The sequence below is a fragment of the Nothobranchius furzeri genome, chromosome 10 (assembly GCF_043380555.1).
Source record: "Nothobranchius furzeri strain GRZ-AD chromosome 10, NfurGRZ-RIMD1, whole genome shotgun sequence".
Lineage (NCBI taxonomy): Eukaryota > Metazoa > Chordata > Actinopteri > Cyprinodontiformes > Nothobranchiidae > Nothobranchius > Nothobranchius furzeri.
Genome location: NC_091750.1, coordinates 70,958,837 through 70,979,761, shown reverse-complemented (window position 1 = coordinate 70,979,761; position 20,925 = coordinate 70,958,837). Strand labels below are relative to the sequence as shown.

The 20,925-nt window shown below is 45.4% G+C and overlaps 1 protein-coding gene across 4 annotated transcripts in view; it reads right to left on the bottom strand.

Annotated features, from left to right (window-relative positions):
• The window catches only part of dbn1 (drebrin 1), a 94,682-nt gene extending 83,954 nt beyond the window's left edge, over positions 1-10,728 (bottom strand). For all 4 annotated transcript variants that reach the window (XM_070555954.1, XM_070555955.1, XM_070555956.1 and 1 more), the window contains exon 1: positions 10,570-10,728. In XM_070555954.1, the coding sequence (XP_070412055.1) occupies positions 10,570-10,652 (83 nt within the window). In that variant the 5' untranslated portion in view covers positions 10,653-10,728. The remainder of the gene's footprint in view (positions 1-10,569) is intronic.
• Positions 10,729-20,925: the final 10,197 nt, after the last annotated feature.

Here is a 20,925-nt window from a genome sequence, read left to right as displayed (position 1 = left end):
TCTCTGCTCAAAAGAATCCCCGCTACGCTGAGTCCATGTAAATAATATAATAAAGGTGGAAACTGGATCTCTTTGTGCTCCTTCTGGGTGTGTAAGTTAAGGGCATCAGGGGAGCCTGACAACCTTTAAGGAGAACCAAGTTGCTCTCCTGTAATTTGAACCCAGTATCAGAGTCCGGATCGGGGCTTGGATCATGAAGTAACGCCCAAGTCTCGATCAGTCTGAAACCACGTGATCGGGGCCGATTTCTGATCATGTGATCGGATCGGAACATCCCTAGCACCCAGTCTATTTCGAACTAAAATCTGCGTCACTTATTGTTTTTACCGGCTTTTTTTTATGCAGACAGCGATATCAGCTCACAGTGAGACAGGTTGTTGTTTTTACAGGAATATTTGAACATATTAGGTCAAAAACATGTTCTGCTCTTGTATCCAGAGACGTGCAGCACACGATCCACAGCCGGTGTGAAGGGGGCCCGTCCGGAAACCGGAACGCCTCGGTACCGTAATCCAGAGTTTAAACTCCAGCTACATCCTTACTGCAGTTGAGAGTTAAAAGCATGATTTATTTTGTTGTTTTTAAATAAAACAATAAACTATAAAACTGAGGCGGCGAGTTTCCGAGTCCATTCTTTCAGCCCTGCCTCATCTTCAGAACCACCGTCTCCGTACAGGACCGGATTATGTCTCTAATGTGGATAATCTCACTAAAGCCTCCTGAACATCCGCAGCTAAATGCTGAAGGTGGATAAAAGTTTAAGCAAACAGAAGATCAACCATTAAAGCTCAGTTTGTTCCAGCCTGAATCTCATCGGACCTCCTGGCTCGACCACAGGATTTCACAGAACCGAGCCTCGGGTTTTAGCGTCAACACCAACAGAATCACCGGGTTTTACGAAGCCTGAATTCATGTTGTCTGTAGTTAAGTATTGTAATATCATCGCGGTCGTGAAGTACTTATTCCAGTATTGGGTCATGTGACAGCCAGACTGGATTAGAATGGAATGTTGTTTATGAATTTCATCAGTTTCCCTCTAAAGAGTTAAACGATGACATCATCTCATACTGGATTCATAAAGCTTTAAAGAGCAAGTCACCCCCTACCAGAGTATTACTCAACTCCCACTTCCTGTTTGAAAAATGCAACAAATGCTGTTGGCTAGCAGACCAAGAGGGCGGAGCCACTAACAAATACACACTAGGGCTGCACAATATATCGTAAATGTATTATCGCGATATCAGCATGCACAATATCGCATAATATATTTATCTGTTCTTTAGAACAGATAAATATCGCAATGAATGGTCAGCTCAAAGGTTTGCTACACATGATGCATTCAGTCAATCAAAGGAAGTTTCATGTTTTTTTAACAAATCAAACAGAGCTCTTCATTCATTTGGCCAATCAGGTGGGTTTTCATAGGTCAGAGTCCCGCCCCCGAGGCGAACGGCACATAATTTAGATGGTTAGCAAACACCTGAGTTAGCTTTGTTCTACTCTTTTGCTGATTCTGCTTTTCCCGGGATCCACTGATCGCCTTTTCTTGTTTATTTTCTTTTTCCCTTTCCTCACATCTTTAGCTTTTCTCATTGTTTCTTCGATTTTTGTTCCTGAGTTAAGTTTTTATTTATCGCAAGTAATATCGTCATCGCAATATTAATCATTGTTATCGAATATCGCAGGTTTTCCTAATATCGTGCAGCCCTAATACTCACACACACAGGCTCACAACGACATTGTGACATCATATGGTACCAGCTAATGTTCTAGGGTACCTCTTAGCCAATAGCGATGGGAGATTTAAATTCAAATGCAGTGCAGAGTTTTTACCTGACAACGGCACAACACTGACAGTTTTAGGCAGAAATTTTTAATTTTAACTAAACAGACATTCCAGTTTCTCTTCCCAGCTGTGAAGTTAAACATGTGAAATCTAAAAATAAAAAAACTCCTGAACATCTATTTTCTAATCCGTGTCTCCTCCTGATGAAGAGGAGCAAACGCTCACGAGGAGCTGCAGGATTTTCTCTGCGCTGGACGAAACGACACTCTGCCGAGGCCGTCGGGACAAAGCGCCTGGATGGATCCCAGGAAAAGGTTTGAGTTCATTTCTGCACACGATGCAGAACATCTGACCTGATGATCTCGGGATGGCTTGAAGGACACGTGGTGGTCCATCTGGATCCATGCGAAACTCTAAAACCAGATTCCCACTGGTGTGAGAGCAGATGGAGACCCATACAGTTTGGTTCTTCTTCACCGCGCTGAGGTGTGATTTGTTTTTACACTTCCTGTCCCGTAGGAAGGGGGCGGTTCTGCGGGGAGGAACCAGACCAGAACCGCTCAATACATCTTTGAGTTTCCTCCTCCGAGCCTAAGACCTTCACAAACATGGAGTTTAGTCTGAGTGCAGATGTTTCCGGCCAGACTTTGGGTACGGCAACATGTTGGGTCAAAAACTGCAGGAATTTAACGCTGGGAATAACCAGGAAGTCCAGGATCAGTAAAATAAACACCAAGAGAAAACACAATGAGATTAGAAATAATTTAGGCTGAAATTTGAGTTGAAGATTAAAATCTGAGGGTTGGGATGTTTGTTTTATCGTCTTGTTTATTAAAATCACGAATCGACCCACTTCCTGTCAGATTTTGAAGGTTTTCCTCTGAACAACAAAGGAACTTCTGAGGAGGACGTCTTTGTGATCTGCTGCTTTCCATTTGAAATGAGGTGCGGCCTTCACGCTGACCTTGAACAAACGCAGCCACCGTGTGACTGCCGAGCTCGGGACTCTGAGACGTTAACTAAAAGGTCACGACCTTATTCTGCTGCGGGCGAGTCAGAAAGACATGGAGAGAGAGAGAGAGAGAGAGAGAGAGAGAGAGAGAGAGAGAGAGAGAGAGAGAGAGAGAGAGAGAGGGAGAGCTGAGGTTCAAAGACCGCCTCCACCATCATCTACTAATAACACTCTGCAGGTTTGTTTGTGTCCAGTTGAGCTGCAGTAAGTGTCTAGGAGGTAATATCCTATGTTGCATGGAGGGGGCGGAGCTTAACGCAGGAAACAGCTAAAAGGTAAATGGCCTGTATTTGATATAGTGCCTTCTAGAGTCCTAGAACCCCCAAGGTGCTTTACAACACAATCACCCATTTACACATTCTCACCCTGGTGGTGATGAGCTACTTTGTAGCCACAGCTGCCCCGAGGCGCACTGACAGAGGCGCCACCGGTCCCTCCGACCACCACCAGCAGGCAAGGCGGGTTACGTGTCTTGCCCAAGGACACAACGGCAGACTGAGCGGGGCTCAAACCTGCAACCTTCCGATTACGAGGCAAGCTTTTAACTCCTGTGCCACTGTCCCCCACAAGCTACTAGCAGGACGACTTAAATTTCTGTCTAAAAAAACAGACCACATGTGGATCGTGACACGGTTAGACAATCACCATGGCAACCACTGAGTAACTAGGATTGCCACTCTGGTCCTGATTGGTTGATTACCCTCAGGCACGCAGGATTCTCATTAAAAATTTCCTCACTGATGTCGGGTCACTATAAAGTGATTTTATCCTTCAGCTTCCAAAAACATTTGAACCTACTAAAGCAGCTCTGAGTAGTTTTTCCCAGCCTGAGATCAAATATGCTTCAACAGGAGGTTGGGCTGCTAGTTTAAAGGTTAAATGTCAGCAGTTTTAAAATCTTCACAGACTCTTAAGACACAAACTCATTTAAAACACTTTCATCAAACCAGTGGAAACCGAATCCTAACACCAACAACAAACCGCGGGACGAAGAGCTCCTCTGCTCGTCTTTGGCTACGCGCTTCCGATGTGAAGGTCATGATTTATTTATTTGATCTGACTCCAGGGCAGCTCTACCTCCCAGCATCAGCTACATTTCTAAATATAAATGTGAGTCGCCTGAGGAAGAGGAGGAACCAGTGAGAGGAGGAGGAGGAAAGTGGTGACCAGGTCGACTGTCACACAGCAGGTCTGATGGTTTGATAACACCTACGAGAGCTCACAGCCATTAGCAAGACAAAAGGAAAAATCAACATAGGATGGAATTTAGCTTTTTCAAAAACCTGAAATAAGCTTCATGTTTATAGAAAACGTGGCAAAAACAAGTGGAAAGGGAAAGATAATTTTATATATGTTTTATAGTGTTAAGACAGAAACCGAGTTATGATGAGTAAAATCAATTGAGACTGCGTTCCCTCGCCCGGACGTGGGTCACCTGGAGCCACGCTTGGAGGTGGGGCACGATGGCGAGTGCCTGGTGGCCAGGCTTTCACCCACGGAGCCAGGACAGGCACAGCCCGAAAAGGTGGGTCCCCCTTCCCATGGGCTCATCCACTCGTGGGAGGGGCCAAGGGGGTCGGGTGCAGTGTGAGATGGGTGGTTGTCGAAGGTGGGCACTAGGGGTGGGCAATATAAACAATGGAAAATATATAAAATTGGGTAATGATACGTTTTTGGCTCAACCGCGATAACACATGATGTCACTAAGATGTGTACACACGCCGGCATTGGAACAACAGAATGGCAGTGACTGCAAGCATGTAGCGGGAGAACAAGGAGCATTCTACACTTTTTGGACGTCTTTATTCTGCTGCAATACATTTTCTAGGGCTGGGGGTAAACGATTATTCTGACGATTATTTTATCGAATAGTCGACTATTCTAATGACTATTTAGACAATTAATCTAATGATTATTTTTCTATTGCACAGTTAATAAAAACCAAAAAATCTCTAATAAATTCCTCAAAAAAATTGATAAATTGTTACTGTAAGAGAATAAACACTGCAGGCATTCCATTTTGTAAAACACTGCTCTTATTGTGTTGCGGTTGGTTACGTTCTGGTGACGTGTAGAACTTGGGAGTGCAGGCTGCTGCCTGAGAGGTGGTTGGAGATGGAGTGTCTCCATGCTGCTTTGTTTTGGTCACTTATGTGTGTGAGGCGAGTGGTGTTACGACTCTTCCTAGGGAGTTTGGCTCGTGTGCAAAAAGGAAGGGACAACAACGGGATTTAAAAGTTAAAATGATGATCAGGTTTATTTACAACTACAAAAAAACATAAACCTTTCCATCCACAGGTTGGGAATAATAAAAATAATTCTGCCTGTGGGGAATTAAAACAAAAGTACAAATAAGTAGGGATGTCCCACTGGGCAAAGATTACTGGGTTCTGGACCAAAATAAGAATCTCCAAAGGTCCAAACTCTAAACTGGGCGGTTAAACCAAACTCAAGGTGATATCTTAAACGAAACCAAAAACCCATAACACTCTAAATGTAATAAAAGGGAGATCTACGCCACAAAAAAAAGATGAACTCTAAACCAAAACGTAACAGCTTATCCAAACGCAAGAAGCTGTTAGCGAAAATGCTAACAGTAGCTTTACCAACGTTACGTTCAAGTTACCAAGTTTAAATGAACCAAAAACACCCAGCAGCAAACAGACCAGCACGGAGGAGAGACTGCTACCACCAAAACAGCTCTCCTAATGTCTGAAAGAAGCTCCTTAATGAAGGGAGAAACGCTCCCGGTGATTTTCTACATCTGCGGTAGAGACGGAGCAGCGCATCTGACCCCGGAAGTTGTTGTCCGTTGCCGGGAGACGAAGGCGGGCAAAACACGAAAGGAACCTAGTAGTGGACGGACGTTGTTCCGGGTCTTTGGTATTTGGCGGAGATGTTAGTGAAGGCGGAGAAGAGGGCGAACTAGAGGAAAAACAGGCAGATTCCTCCTCTATTACAAACTCCTGGGGATGCAACAAGTGGGCGTGGTGCGTCGACTACCGGATCTGACGTCGACAAATTTTTAGAATAGAGCCGTCGACGTCATCGAGGCGTCGCTACAGCCCTAACATTTTCCATATGAGGATTTTTTAAAAGCATGTCATTTTGAGATATATAAACAAAGGAATAAATATATCGCAGTATCATAATTGCACAAGATTTTTTCAACGATGAGAATGGGAGAAGGGGCTCCCGGTTGCCCCTCTGGAACAGAGCCAGTTGGGCATATCATGGATTCCTGGAAACAGTGGAACCTGATCTGCCTCTCTCAACTGTCTGTAGATGATTCTGAAGACGTCTGGATATTCGTGGTGTTGGTGTCGGGATTCCTGCTGTTTGGCCTGAGCGGTTACCTGGCTTACCGGAAAATTAATGGCTTTCGAGGAATATTGGCTCAATCCCGGAGCTCAGGGATGGATTACACCGCGCTGTGAATGCACAAACTCATATAATTGTCGAGATGAGTCGTAAGCTTGGAACTTTTGCTGAGATTCAGACTCTGGCACAGAAGGTTGATTCGATCAAGAAACGAGTTGACGGGACAGCACGGTTGGGATTAGATTAATTTACGCTATTATTGGATCTAGAGGGGTTGGAGACCAGCAGAACTTTAAGACAGAGAGGAAATTTTCTCTGTCTGGCCCCAAAACAAGTTCTTATCTGAATCTGCCCTTGAGCCTGTGAGGCTGAAGTGATTACTCCCCCTCAGAAGAAATGTGGAATGCTGCCGTCGCCATGGCAACTCTGTCTCCCTATCCCAGCCTGGGCGGGACTGTGACCGGTGAAGGCCGTGGAACCGTTTCCAGGAGTCACTGTGCTCTCTAACCCAATTACCTCCCTCCCATGTCCAAACGGAGGTGTCGAGCGCTGCTCATTGCGGCTGCAGGCAATGATGTGAGGAGAGTCCCCAACCCTACCACCCCACCTAGTGGACACTTATGCTGTGTGATGTCTGAAGTCTGTTGCATTTCTGTCTGAGGTGTTTTTGCATAGCAAAGCTGCCCTCTCTGTGGAGGGTAACTCCAAAAAGTGCCTTTTTTTCCTTCACCTGACCCAATCCTCATATAAACCCTCTGATCTCTATTACGGTAGCGCGACTCTGGTTTCAAATGACCACAGTCACCAATTCTTGTCATGTGTCTATGTCTTTGTATGTCTGATCTCCGAATTATGTGTACTGAAACTCTAATTTCCCTCTGGGATTAATAAAGTATCTTTGAATTGAATTTTGATTGAATTCAGATTATATCACAATATAGATTTGAGGCCATATCGCCCAGCCATAGTGGGCACCTCGACGGTCTGATCTTCGCTGGTTCTTGTTTTGTGGAATGTCCCCTCTCTGGTGGGGAGGAGCTGGAGCTGCACGGCTCTGGGACCGGTTTCCTTGAGAGGGGTTGGACTCTACCACTCTGGAGTTGCCCCCACTGAGAGGCGCCAAGCAAGGGTGGGCATACTAGTTGCCCCCATCTTGGTGCCTGTATGTCGGGGTTTACCCTGGTGAACCCTGGTAGCCTCCCTTGGCCTATGTGTGGGAGGACATGTACTGACTGTGGTTTGTGCTTATGCACCAAACTACAGTCTACCCACTGGTGCTGTACGATACTGCAAAATTTGGTATCGATCTGATACCAAGTAAATACAGGGGCCAGTATTGCCGATACCGATACATTTTACTACTAGTCTAGTACCATCTAGTTTTGTGGGATTTATTAAGATGAATAAGATCAATAAAACTTGAGTTTTCAGACAAGATTCTCATATTGATGATGTATTTATCATCAAATCAAACTTCCTGCTCATGGAAGCATTAAGAAGAGAACTGTTCTGGTTTCTCTTCCCGGCGATCCGAAGTGCTCCGCTGATGCAGACTCACTCATGTCATCTACCCTTGATTCCAGACCTCGCGGAAAGCCTCCTTAGGCTGAAACAAGAATCTGGATTTGAGCTGAGTAAAGAATAAAATAGCAGCTTAAAACATAACCTGCAGGCTCTCTTCAGAGTGAAACACAACTCTGGAAACAGCTGCTCTGCTGCTCCAGCCGCCATTTTCATCTTTTGTCGGCCTGCCAGGAGTGACTCGACAGGTAATGGCTTCCCTCAACAGCTGGAGGGGTCAAAGGGCCTGCAGCTAAGCAGCGGCTGCATTCCTGAAGGTCTGCCGACGGTTTGATTTTAGATAACCTGGATTTGTTTGTTAATCAGGAGCAGAGATCCTGCTCAGGAACAGGAATAAACTCGGGAAAACAGTGGAAGCAGCAGCATTTCTGCCTTTTCCATCCGTCTAAATATTATTATTTGGTTAATTTCAGTCACACATTTGTTCGTTCGCTCTGAAGGTTTGACCAAAAACTTGTTTATTCATTAAAAACACAGTTTATAATCGCGACACACCCAGCATTACAGCCGTTGTGTTTTTGTTTTAGTAGAAACCAAAAGTTTGTTAGATTTGTTTGTTTCGTTTAGAATTACAGGTAGTCGATACGATATCAGGATAAAAAGTAGATCTACCGGGGCTTGGCGGGCAGTCAGACACGGGTTCGTGCTGAACTCGGTCACGAGTGAACGGGTGAAGCGAGGAAATGAAAAGTGTTGATCCACGTCTGAACTGAATGTCAAATCCTTCCCTTTGGCACGTTTTCTGTTTTCCTTTTACTTTGCAAACGGTTTCCAAATAAAGTTTATTCATCAACTTTCCGAGCCCAGCGGTGACAAATCTGAGTTTTCCTTTAACTAAAGGTCGATTATTACATTTTACTTTTAATCCTCGGTTTTTAATCATTACTTCACCGCTCAGGTTGTTTTCTGTCCTTAGCGGTTTGGTGTGAGTGCTGATCGGTGAGATCATCACAACCCTGGACCGTTTCTCTCCAGAGAAGGACGACAGAAGGGCAGAGGGTCACGTTTGGGGGGGCGTTCCATATTGTTTGAGGTCAGCGGTGTTTGGAAGTCTCTGCCTTTGTTCAGATCCTATCAAGTGTGAAAAACGGGGGCAGGCCCGCGGCCTCAAACATCACCCGAGCTGCTCCGAGTCCACGCTGACGGAACGCTGCACAGCTTCTGACCACTCGGCGGTTTCAGGAACCCTCCCGCTTCCCGTCAGAACTCCTCACCAAACAACTGATCACCAAAACAACAGTTCAGAGGTGAAAACGTTTCCGCACAAAGCTCCTGGACTGACAGGACATTCCCGAAATTCCTTCACTGAGATTTTAGGTGATTGTTAGGAGGAAGTCGGCACCGAAACCAGAGACAAACCAGGACCAGAACCCTAAACAGAAAGAAGAACCGGTTCCTCCATTAGAGGTCATCTGACCCGGTTCACACCAACAGATGTTTCACGGTACAGATGGAGCCTGAGCTGTGATTTCCCACCGGACCACCTGAGAGGAATGTTTTAAAGGTCCAAACTCCAGGAAGAGCCTCAGCTTCTGAAAATAATCCACATCCTTCCTCTTTTGGTTTTGTGTTCAACAGAAAGCGGAAGAAGGACGCGCCTGCAGACAAATGACAAGGACCTTGTTTGGACTTTGGGATTCACCTGAAGCGTTCCTGTTCTGGTGCCTGACCTCCGATTAGGGTCATTGGAAAGGTCAGCATCAAAGTCTGGACAAATGGCTGAAAACTAAATGTTTCACTTCTATTCTGAGATTCACCCCAAAAGAGACATCTGGTGATCGGAATCGGCAGAAACCGGCATCAGGGAAACTCAAACATTAGATCCCAGAACCATAATTTACAAGTGAGTCTGGGGTTAATCTGCTGATTTTAGGGCTTTGAGATAAAAGAATATCAGGTCAGCAGTACAGAAATCGGTATTGGCTCCTAAAACCAGGATCTGTGCACCAGTGGGTCAAATCTGGCAGGAAGTCCAACGTGTCAGATTAGCCGTTAGCTCGTTTGTCCTGGAGGACGTAATCTCCATTTCCCTGAACAGAGGCTGCTCCTGCATGAGCTCTTTACAACTTTTGCAGATTTTAAAACGGCAGAATATCCGGTTGGCTCCACACCGGACTCGGAACATGTTTTAGGACATTTGCCGTTTTTTCTCTCACTTTCAGTTTATCGGACCTTGTCATCGGAAATTTCAGTTTGTAAATCAGTTTCAAAATTGAATCCAGCAGCAGGATACAGCAGGTCCTGGACCTGTCCTCAGCCCGAGGACACGCTGGAGGACGGGTCAAACCAGAAGAACGGGACTGGAGCTGGGAGGAAAACAAATCAGTCCAGAGAAAACTTTAAATGTCCTTCAGAAAGTCTGGAAAACTGTTGAAGACCTCAAGGAAGTCTGGGAATAAATCCTCCAGAACTGAGCCTGGATAAGTTCTGGTCCCATTCCCAAATCCACAGGAGTGATGATGGAGGCCCCTCACCCCTCCTCACCCCCTCCCACCGGCCTCGCCCCTCTCCTCCCTCCCTGTTTGAGGGATGGTGGATCATTATCTCCGGACCAGGCCCAGCTCCCTCAGCCCAGCCCGGTTCCGTCTCAGAGCAGCATGATGGGTCCGGCCGGACTCTGCAGCTCGGGTCGGGTCAGGTCGGTTCAGACTCAGAACAAACTCAGTTCTAACGGATTTCCTCACTTTTATCAAACCAGAACCGGGTCCTGCACCTGGACCGTGTTTCGGTAATCCGAAACAGTACAACTGTGATGAAGATGATGCCCCTCCATCATCACCCTCCTCATCCTCGGCGCCACAAACCCGGAGAAAAGCCCGGAACACGGAGAGACGCAGCGCGAGAGCCCGGTTCGGTAAGCAGAACTCACCAGTCGGTGTCGGAGGTCTCGTCTATGACGTCCTGGTAGGCGGTCAGCAGGGCCAGGCGGTTCTTGGACAGATTCACGGCCATGTTTGAGTCCGCGTGAGCATCCAGACCGCTGCTGATGGAGAGAGAGTCGGAATAAACCCGAGCGGGGAGGCGGGGGGAGGAGGGGGAGGTGATGGTGCTGACTGGTGGAGACAAAGAGGCGAGGGAGGTGTCCGGTGGGTCCTAGAGCCCACCGCACCCAATCAAAACGGCAGGCTTCTCAAGCAAGGGGTGGCGAATCGATCCCAGCAGGGTTGGGGGGGGGGGGGGGGGGTTATAAAAATCTACGGGCTTTTTTGGTCTTTATCAATCAAAGATACTTTATTAATCCCAGAGGGAAATTAGAGTTTCAGTACACACAATTCAGTGATCAGACATAGATGGGCAAGACACATGACAAGAATTGGTGACTGTGGTCATTCGCAACCACAGTCGCACTACCTTAATAGAGATAAGAGGGGTTACATGAGGATTGGTTCAGGTGGAGGGAAAAAGAGGCACTTCAGAGTTACCCTCCCTACAGGAGGGCAGCTTTGCTCTGCAAAAAAAAAAAAAACACCTCAAACATATATGCAACAGACTTCAGACAACACAAGTGTCCACTAGGTGGGGTGGTGGGTTGGGACTATTCCCATTTCAGTTCCTGCAGCCACGATAGAAGCAGCGCATGTCACCTCAGTGTGGATAGGGAGAGGAGCATTGAGGGTTGGACATCGACATACATATATGGACAATGGGTTTCCATAGACTCCAATAACACGTTTTTGTACTAAAATGGAGGTGGCCACCACCGCCATTTTGACCGTGTCACAGGTTCCGTCAAGCCCAGACAATTCCATAAAAGGGAAGAGAGGAGGAGCTAAGGGTGGGGCTGTAAGGCTGGGATCAACTGACGACACCCGGTCGAACTAGCTACAAGCTAACCTGAAGCTAACCCAAAGCTAACGCGGAGGTGGGAGCTAAGATAATGGAGGTAGCAACCTAGCTACAACCGGAGTTAACTGTGCACAACACCAGAGCTTCTGAGTCAGAGATACGCCAGGTTGACCGCTGGGTAAAACCGGGTGGAACACAGAGGTCTCCGAGACCTCCACAAGCCGGCAGCCGCACAGCAGACAAGCGCCTCTGTGATCTGAGATGTGCAGAGCTGCCGCTGGGGAGAACCGGGTGGAAAGGTTTCCATCCCAGGGCTCCACAAGTCATCAGCCCGCGCAGCAAACAGAAGCTGCGATCAGACAGAGATGCACCGAGCTGCGGGGAGGGGAGAACCGGGTGGAAAACAGAGGTCTCCCGAGAGCTCCACAAGCCGATAGTCGGAACCCAGCTCCACCAACATGTTATATTTCAACCCATTTTCTAAAGTGCAGCATTATGTTAAATGCACTGGGTTTTACCCTATTACATTTAAATGTCATGGTTAAACAGTACATGTTAAAATCTAAGCTCAGCTCGGCAGTGACCTAAAATACATAAATATAATTTTACTTACCAAAAAAAATGAAGTGGAGACTCCTTGGACGCTCTATTAGTGCAATTAATGCCACAGCAAGTCATTTTGTCCAACATTTGCACAAATAATATCCAAAAAATAATACACAAACACAGAGACTCAAAATCCCGGAGCAGTTTCCAGGCCAGACTGAGGCTCTACTGAGGCCTTTCCACGGAGCTAGCTCTGTGGTCACGTGGGTCGGATGCTCATTAATTATACAGAATTTTAGGCTTTTAATGCACTTAAACAGAAGAGTGAGAAAAAAATTCACCCCCCTCAGAGTTGTCATGAGTGTAAACTAGATCATTTAAACCAAAAACATGTTTTGGTACCAGGCTGTAAACATGTTTATTTCTGCTGTGAAATTGGTATTTTTAACATGGGAGTCAATGAGGATTTGCTCGCTTCTGACACCATCCCCCAGCAGATGAGGGTGGAACTGCAATTTTTGGTACTTCCGGGTTGAGACCAATTTTAGAGCCGCATTGTGGGGGCTTGGGGTTGGAGGGTTGCAGTGATCCTGGAACGTTTCAGCAGCCTTCCCGCAGTCCCGCCCAGGCTGGGAAAGGAGACGGAGTTGAGCTGCCATAGCGACGGCACATTCCACATATCTTCTGAGGGGCGAGTTTTCATTGGAGCCTTGCAGCCTCAAGGACGCCTCCGATTAGAAATTGTTTTGGGGCCAGACAGAGATAATTTCCTCTGTCTTACAGTTTGTTGGTCCTCAACCTCTCAAAATCCCAATAATGGACGTTAAAGTATCCCAATCCGTGCTGATTCGTCCACTCTCTCCTTGATGGCATCCATCTTTTGTGCCAAAGAATGAATCTCTGCCAAAGTCCCAAGCTTACGATTCATCTCGACAATTAGGTGAGTCTGTGAATTCACAGTGCGGTGCAATCCATCTCTGAGCTCCGGGATCAGGCCAATGTTCCTCGACAGCTCGTTAATTTTCCAGTAAGCCGGGTAGCCTCCAAGGCCAATGAGCAGGAAACCTGACACCAACACCACGAATATCCACACGTCTTCAGAGTCCTCCACCGACAGCTGAGAAAGACAGATCAAGTTCCACTGTTTCCAGGAGTCCATGATGTGTCCAACAGGGTCTGTCCCGGCGGGGCATCCGGGAGCCCCTTCTCCCTTTCTCATCGTTGAAAAATTTTTATCAATCGCTTTGAGAGACCAGCTAACGAGATCCATTTAAGTGAATTTCAGTTTCCAGCTTCCAGAAAAATGCAGAAGCAGCCGTGCACCCAGCACACACAGACAGACAAAGGCCTTGAGGATAAGATATGGAGGAGAGGAGGAAAAAAGCGTCTGCACCCGCCAAGAGCCGGAAGAAGAATGTCCGGTGGGTCCTAGAGCCCACCCCACCCAATCACAACGGCAGGCTTCTCAAGCTAGGGGTCGCGATCCCAGCAGTTTTTTTTTTGGGGGGGGGGGGGGGGGGGGGGGAACAATAAAAGTCTACGGAATTTTTGGTCTGTATTATTATTTAAAATTCATTAAAACATAAAATCAGCAGATTTTACATGGATCCAACCGGAGTAACAAAATAAACACAGCTTCTGTGTCAGCCTGCGAACCATCACAGGTGCCTTAATCTGCTCAGCAGGAATGGAATGCAGCCCCCGTTAACACACCTGCCATCACCCCTGCAGGTCATAATGTCACAGTGGAGGTGGAGATGTGACAAAAGAAGCTTTAGCAGTGAAAACTGTTTTTATCTGGATTATTTCTGTTAGCTTTGGGGCAGCAGCTGCTCAGCAGGTGGAACAGGTCATCCAAGAGGGACGGCTGCTTTTATGTGCTCGGCAGTGGCGGCTCCAGAAATGTTTTTCAGCAGGTGCTATGAAGGAGCTGGTCTTTTTATTGAGGGTGCTCTGAAGGAAGTGGTCATGCGTACCTATTGTTCTCTGAAACACCTTCAACACTAGCAGGTACACATGCATGCACAACACCTCAACAACACCTGAAACAATCATTAATATACATCATAAACATATGAGCAATTGCTGACTTTTCCATGAAATCATAAACACATACAGCCACACAGAAAACCATCTATAGTGTTGCAAGGTTAGCTAACGTTAGTGTTAGCATTTCCAGCGGCAAAACCCTCGACTGCTGCGGCGGTTGAGCGTTGACTCTCTTCATCCAGATCCGTAGGTTTTTGTGGGTCTGAGATCACTTCCAAACATTCATTCGTTTCTGACTGAACCCGTGGAAATGTGGGAACCAAAAACCGATCCATTTTACCACAAGCTTCACTTGTTCTCAGGTGAGGTCAAAGGTTAACATCAATTTCCTGTTTTGGTTTAAGTTTTTATTATCTATATGATAATTTACTGATTATCTTTGTTTTGTATGTTAAATATTATCACATCCACACGTTAATTAAAATTAAATTGTAAAACAACAGAAATCTAATGTTTACTTGGGGGTGCTATGACTAATCAAGGGGTAGCTATAGCGCCCCCCTGGCACCACCACTGGTCCTTGGGCGAGACGCTTCGCCCTCATTATCCACTGCTGGTGGTGGTGGTGCTTCCCTCTTCGTCAGTGTCCCCAGGACAGTTGTTGCGCCCCAGAATTATGCTGTTGTGTCCTTGGGCAAGACACTTAACCCACCTTGCCTGTTGGTGGTGGTTGGAGGGACCGGTGGCGCCTGTGCTCGGCAGCCTCGCCTCTGTTAGTCCGCCCCAGGGCAGCTGTGGCTACATCGTAGCTCATCACCATCAGTGTGTGAATGTGTGTGTAGTGTAAAGCGCTTTGGAGTCCTTACTCTGAGAGGCGCTATACAAGTGCGGGCCATTTATCATTTATGATGTAGCTCATCTCCACCAGTGTGAATGGGTGAATGACTGTAGTGTAAGGCGCTTTGGAGTCCTCCGACTCAGTAATATGCTATACAAGTGCAATTTATCATTCATCGTATTTTTTACTTTTTGTGTTAAAAGTTACTGAAAACTGTTTCAGAGCCACGAGAAAATTAAATAAAATCTGGAAGAGTCTGGACTGAAGTTGAAACGAGGAGAAAAATTTAAAACACTTTTTGAACAAAAATAATTTGTTGAAAACAAACAGAAAAAGTTTCTGTTTTTAGAGTAAATAAAAAAACATTTTAATATTGAGTTCATTCTTTTTGGCAGAACTCAAAGAACCTAATTTAATCTTTCACAATAAGAGTCTCAAACATGTTCCTCAAAACATCTGAAAAGTATTTTTTTTAAATATTAACCAAAAGTTAAACTAAATAAATGCATTTAGTTATAATTGTCAAGAATTTTTGATAACTTCCTATTTTAAGAAGTTTACTGATAGATGTATAATGACAATTTGACTCAACTTCCTGGTTCCGGAACGTTTTACTGATGTTTTGAACCTAGTGGATATTTTAATTAGAAATGACTTGATGTGATCAGATTATTGTCCCTGTGCAATACACTGAAAACTATTCTCTGTGATTTACAGGAAATAAACTCGGTTCAAAAGTAAATAAAACTAAAATAACTTTTTATTTTTTTAGTTTTATCAAAATGAATCCAGGTGTAAATGATGAGGTATATAAAATATTAATACAGGTATATTTTATTTAGTAAAGGCTAACAGATTAAACTGTATGTTTGGTAAACACAACTTATTATTTTTTTATTTGTGCCAATTAAAGAGGCGACCAGCATCACCTCCCCTCCTCTATTATCCTCTGAGGGAAGGTATGTGGGCTCGGAGCCAGCCACTGGAGCCTGGAAGAACAACACTACTGAGGCAGCTCCGTGGCAGCCCAGTTACCACGGCAACAGGCAACCGCTGCCATGCGGGGAAAACCTAAATGTCAACTTTTCTGGGAAACAAGGAGAAAAGAACCTCATTTTCAGTCCATCGCTCACAGGGCTCACAAAAGCTGGACTAAACGAGCTTGAAGAGGAATTCCTGGACCATTAGGTCACTAAAGATCTCTGTTAGTCCACAACATTGATCCAAATTTAGCAGCACCATCTTTAAAATGCTTCACTTGATGGTGAAAAAACTGAAACTGGAAGCAGATAAGAGCTAACAAAGATTTAGAGCCCTGTTGGATATAAACCCACAATGCAACCCGACTGCAAGAACAATCTGAATGAGACGATAAAGTAAATGATGTCACCTAACCTGCTACTTTTAGGTGATTATTAAAGCCAGGTGTGTCCGTCGAGACCAGGTGTGATGATTAAAGCCAGGTGTGTCCGTCGAGACCAGGTGTGATGATTAAAGCCAAGTGTGTCGGTCGAGGCCAGGTGTGATGATTAAAGCCAGGTGTGATAATTGAGGCCAGGTGTGATGATTAAAGTCAGGTGTGATGATCGAGTTGTACGGAGCGACCACCTGGCCACTGGAGTAGCGTCCCAGTCAGACGTGCCATACCAAGTGGGTTCCTCTCACCCACTGAAGAGCGATTCCTCTGATGATCCATCCTTTAGATCCATCGTCCAGGGCACAACTGAAGAGTCACCTCCCCCCTTGCACACCATGCACCACCAAGGTGTTCAGAACAGAGCTGCTGTGAACTATTCCAAAAGCCAAATGTAAGTAATAACAGCCCCCACTCTTTTACGGCCCCCAGCTCATCTAGGAGATGATGGTTTGAGGGCGTAAAGAAAAATGTGTGTAAAACCAGACCAAACCAAGATTTACTCTCTTAGAGGAGTTTATTAACTAAAAACACTGCTTTATGCAGGCAAAGGAAAAATGAATACAAAACCAAAAGGACGTCCACACTGGGGAATTAATGATAATACAAAACACAAGGACCATCCAGGACTGGGCAAAGAACAATAATCTTAATAAACACAAAACGCCGGGACTAAACCGGGAAACTAAGGGAATGAGTTAAACACAAAAAGCTCCACCAGAAGGGTGAGCTGAACTCTTTAACGAGTAAGAATAAACACAAAAACTCCACCAAAAGGGTGAGCTGAACTCTTTAACGAGAATTCTAAAGAAGACGAAAAAACGAGCTCTGAACTAGGAAGAAATAACCAAACCACACAGGTTGCACAACGAGACTAAATAAGTCAGCTCTAGGAGGGAAAAGAGGAACACCAGCTTTAACACTCAGGCCTCTGCTAAGCTTCCCTCCTCGAATGACAGAGGGAGCTGGCTTTTAAAGGAAGCTCCCTGATTGAATGATGTGCGACACCTGGCTCAGCTGGAGCCAGGAGATCAGGAGCACCGAGGCCATCTTGTGGCCACAAAACAGACAGCGTCTGTAACATGTGATGATTAAAGCCAGGTGTGATAATCGAGGCCAAGTGTGATGATCGAGGCCAGGTGTGATAATAAGGGCCAGGTGTGATAATTGAGGCCAGGTGTGATGATTAAAGCCAGGTGTGATGATCAAAGCCAGGTGTGATGATCAAAGCCAGGTGTGATGATCGAGGCCAGGTGTGATAATCGAGGCCAAGTGTGATAATCGAGGCCAGGTGTGATGATTAAAGCCAGGTGTGATGATCAAAGTCAGGTGTGATAATCGAGGCCAAGTGTGATAATCGATGCCAGGTGTGATGATTAAAGCCAGGTGTGATGATTAAAGCCAGGTGTGATGATCGTGGCCAGGTATGATAATCGAGGCCAGGTGTAATGATCGAGGCCAGGTGTGATAATAAGGGCCACGTGTGATAATCAAGGCCAGGTGTGATGATCAAAGCCAGGTGTGATGATTGAGGCCAGGTGTGATAAATAAAGCCAGGTGTGATAATAAGGGCCAGGTGTGATAATCGATGCCAGGTGTGATGATTAAAGCCAGGTGTGATAATAAGGGCCAGGTGTGATAATCAAGGCCAGGTGTGATGATCAAAGCCAGGTGTGATGATCGAGGCCAGGTGTGATGATCAAAGCCAGGTGTGATGATCGAGGCCAGGTGTGATAATCGAGGCCAAGTGTGATAATCGATGCCAGGTGTGATGATTAAAGCCAGGTGTGATGATCGAGGCCAGGTGTGATAATCGAGGCCAAGTGTGATAATCGATGCCAGGTGTGATGATTAAAGCCAGGTGTGATGAGTAAAGCCAGGTGTGACGATTAAAGCCAGGTGTGATGATTGAGGACAGGTGTGATGATTGAGGCCAGGTGTGATGATTAAAACCATGTGTGATGATTAAAGCCAGGTGTGATGATCAAGACCAGGTGTGTCGGTCGAGACTAGGTTTGATGATTATAGCCAGGTGTGATAATCAAGGCCAAGTGTGATGATTGAGGCCAGGTGTGATGATCGAGGCTAGGTGTGATAATCGATGCCAGGTGTGATGATTAAAGCCAGGTGTGATGATTAAAGTCAGGTGTGATGATCGTGGCCAGGTGTGATGATCAAAGCCAGGTGTGATGATCGATGCCAGGTGTGATGATTAAAGCCAGGTGTGATAATTAAAACCAGGTGTGATTAGTGATGGGTCAAGCAACACTGATGAGTTGGCCTACATATCTAGCTCATTGGGCAAGACCCCGTGTCAGTCCACGTATTGTTTAAGAAGTAGTCATGTGACCCCTATGGCTGCCGTTTCGCCTGTCAAAAGAACTTAACTGTGGCCGAGTCTCAATACTCACACTTTCACCCTTGCGCGATCCCGACCAGGGGTGCAAGTGCGTAGGGTGTCTCGATTCTCAAATGCGGAAATTGATCACGCCCCTTTTGCACCCTTGATTCGCACTTCAACGACGTCTGCAGCGATGTGGACAAGCGTGAAGGGTATTACCCACAATCCATTGCTGCGGGAGAAAAGGCTCAAGCGCCTTTTTTGACTAAATGTATTTTTTAATGAATGTTGTTCGTTTTAGAACGATTAGTTGATGCTCTGAAACTTTTAGATTAAGCAGCAATGAATGTAAATTATTTCAAATAATTGTTTGGTTGTTTGTTTAAAAGTTGTTAATAACGTTTAGTTTTTTTCAAGTTTCACAGCGACCAAAATCCCGGCATGCGTTGAGGTTGATGTCGCAATGCTCCCCGTCTTAATTATGCAATTATTTGCACACTTGTGTTCTACACACTCGAAGCCTTACGGCGCACTTTCTCCTTGGGCCTGTGTTAAAATGGAGAAGCATCTCCCTCTATCAATGGGATGAATTTCTATGAAAAGTACATCTTTTGAAGCAAAATTATTCCACTGTTCAGCCGTTGTTGCATCTTAGAGCCCGAAAGAAAACGGAAGGCAAATTAGTTTTTCATTTTAACTTCCTTGTTTCATCTCGTTTCTGCTTGATCCATCAGAATTTCAGTCCATTTCTAAATGACTCTTTAAAATGTAAATCACACTATTTTCTGCAGTTTAAAAGTCACATGTGTTCAACTGAACTTTCATATGTTAACAAAAGCACATCTTCAGAGCTGAGATATCAGAGGAACACACAAAAATGTATTAAAAAAAACAACAGCCTGCAGTTTGACTTTTTCACAACTTGTGATACACGTTCACATTCTGTTCTTTCCAGTCTGTGTATATTTGAAAACTATTAAAGATTTTAAATTTGGATTAAGATATTAATTAATGCAGTGTAAAATATGGAATACAGTAAATCATTTTATTTTATATACTAGGTCACTGAATCAGTATGTTAGTCTAGAAATCTAGACAGACAATAGCCGGAGCTAAATTATTTTGCTCTGCATGTTCACATACATAATGTGACTTGCCATGCTATTAGGTTGCCTGCACTGATTTTTAAGATCCAGCAGGTGTCAGTAAATTAGCACAGCGTTCATACAGTAGCAATACAGTTTAGGCCGCAACGCCTCACTGGGTCTCATCAACCCATCACCAGATGTGATGAATAAGACTAGGTGTGGTGATTAAAGTCAGGTGGACATCTCGCCTCAGACTGGATAACAAAACGGGACTACCACTAGGTCTAGAAACATACACGCACCTACAGGATTATTAGGAACACCATACTAATATGGTGTTTGACCCCCTTTGGTCTTCAGAACTGCCTTAATTCTACGTGACATTGATTCAACAAGGTACTGAAAGCATTCTTTAGAAATGTTGGCTCATATTGATTGGATAGCATCTTGCAGCTGATGGAGATGTGTGGGACGCACATCCAGAGCATGAAGATCCCGTTCCACCACATCCCAAAGATGCTCTATCGGGTTGAGATCTGGTGACTGTGGGTTCGTTGTAGTACAGTGGACTCATATTCATGTTCAAGAAACCAGTGTGAAATGATTGGAGCTTTATGACATGGTTCATTATCCTGCTGGGACATGGTCAGAAATGATGCTCAGGTAGCCCGTGGCATTTAGGGGCATAAAGTGTGCCAAGAAAACATCCCCCACACCATGACACCACCACCACCACCAGCCTGCACAGTGGTAACAAGGCACGATGGATCCATGTTCTCATTCTGTTTACACCAAATTCTGACTCTACCATTTGAATGTCTCAACAGAAATCGAGACTCATCAGACCAGGCAACATTTTTCCGGTCTTCAACTGTCCAATTTTGGTGAGCTCATGCAAATTGTAGCCTGATTTTCCTATTTGTAGTGGAGATAAGTGGTACCCGGTGGGGTCTTCTGCTGCTGTGGCCCAACCGCCTTAAGGCTGTGCATGTTGTGGCTTCACAAATGCTTTGCTGCATTCCTCAGTTGTAACAAGGGTTAGGGTTAGGGTCTTCTATCCCCTTGAATCAGTCGGCCCATTCTCCTCTGACCTCTAGCCTCAACAAGGCATTTTGGCCCACAGGACTGTTGCATACGGGATGTTTTTCCCTTTTCACACCATTCTTTGTAAACCCTAGAAATGGTTGTGGGTGAAAATCCCAGTAACTGAGCAGATTGTGAAA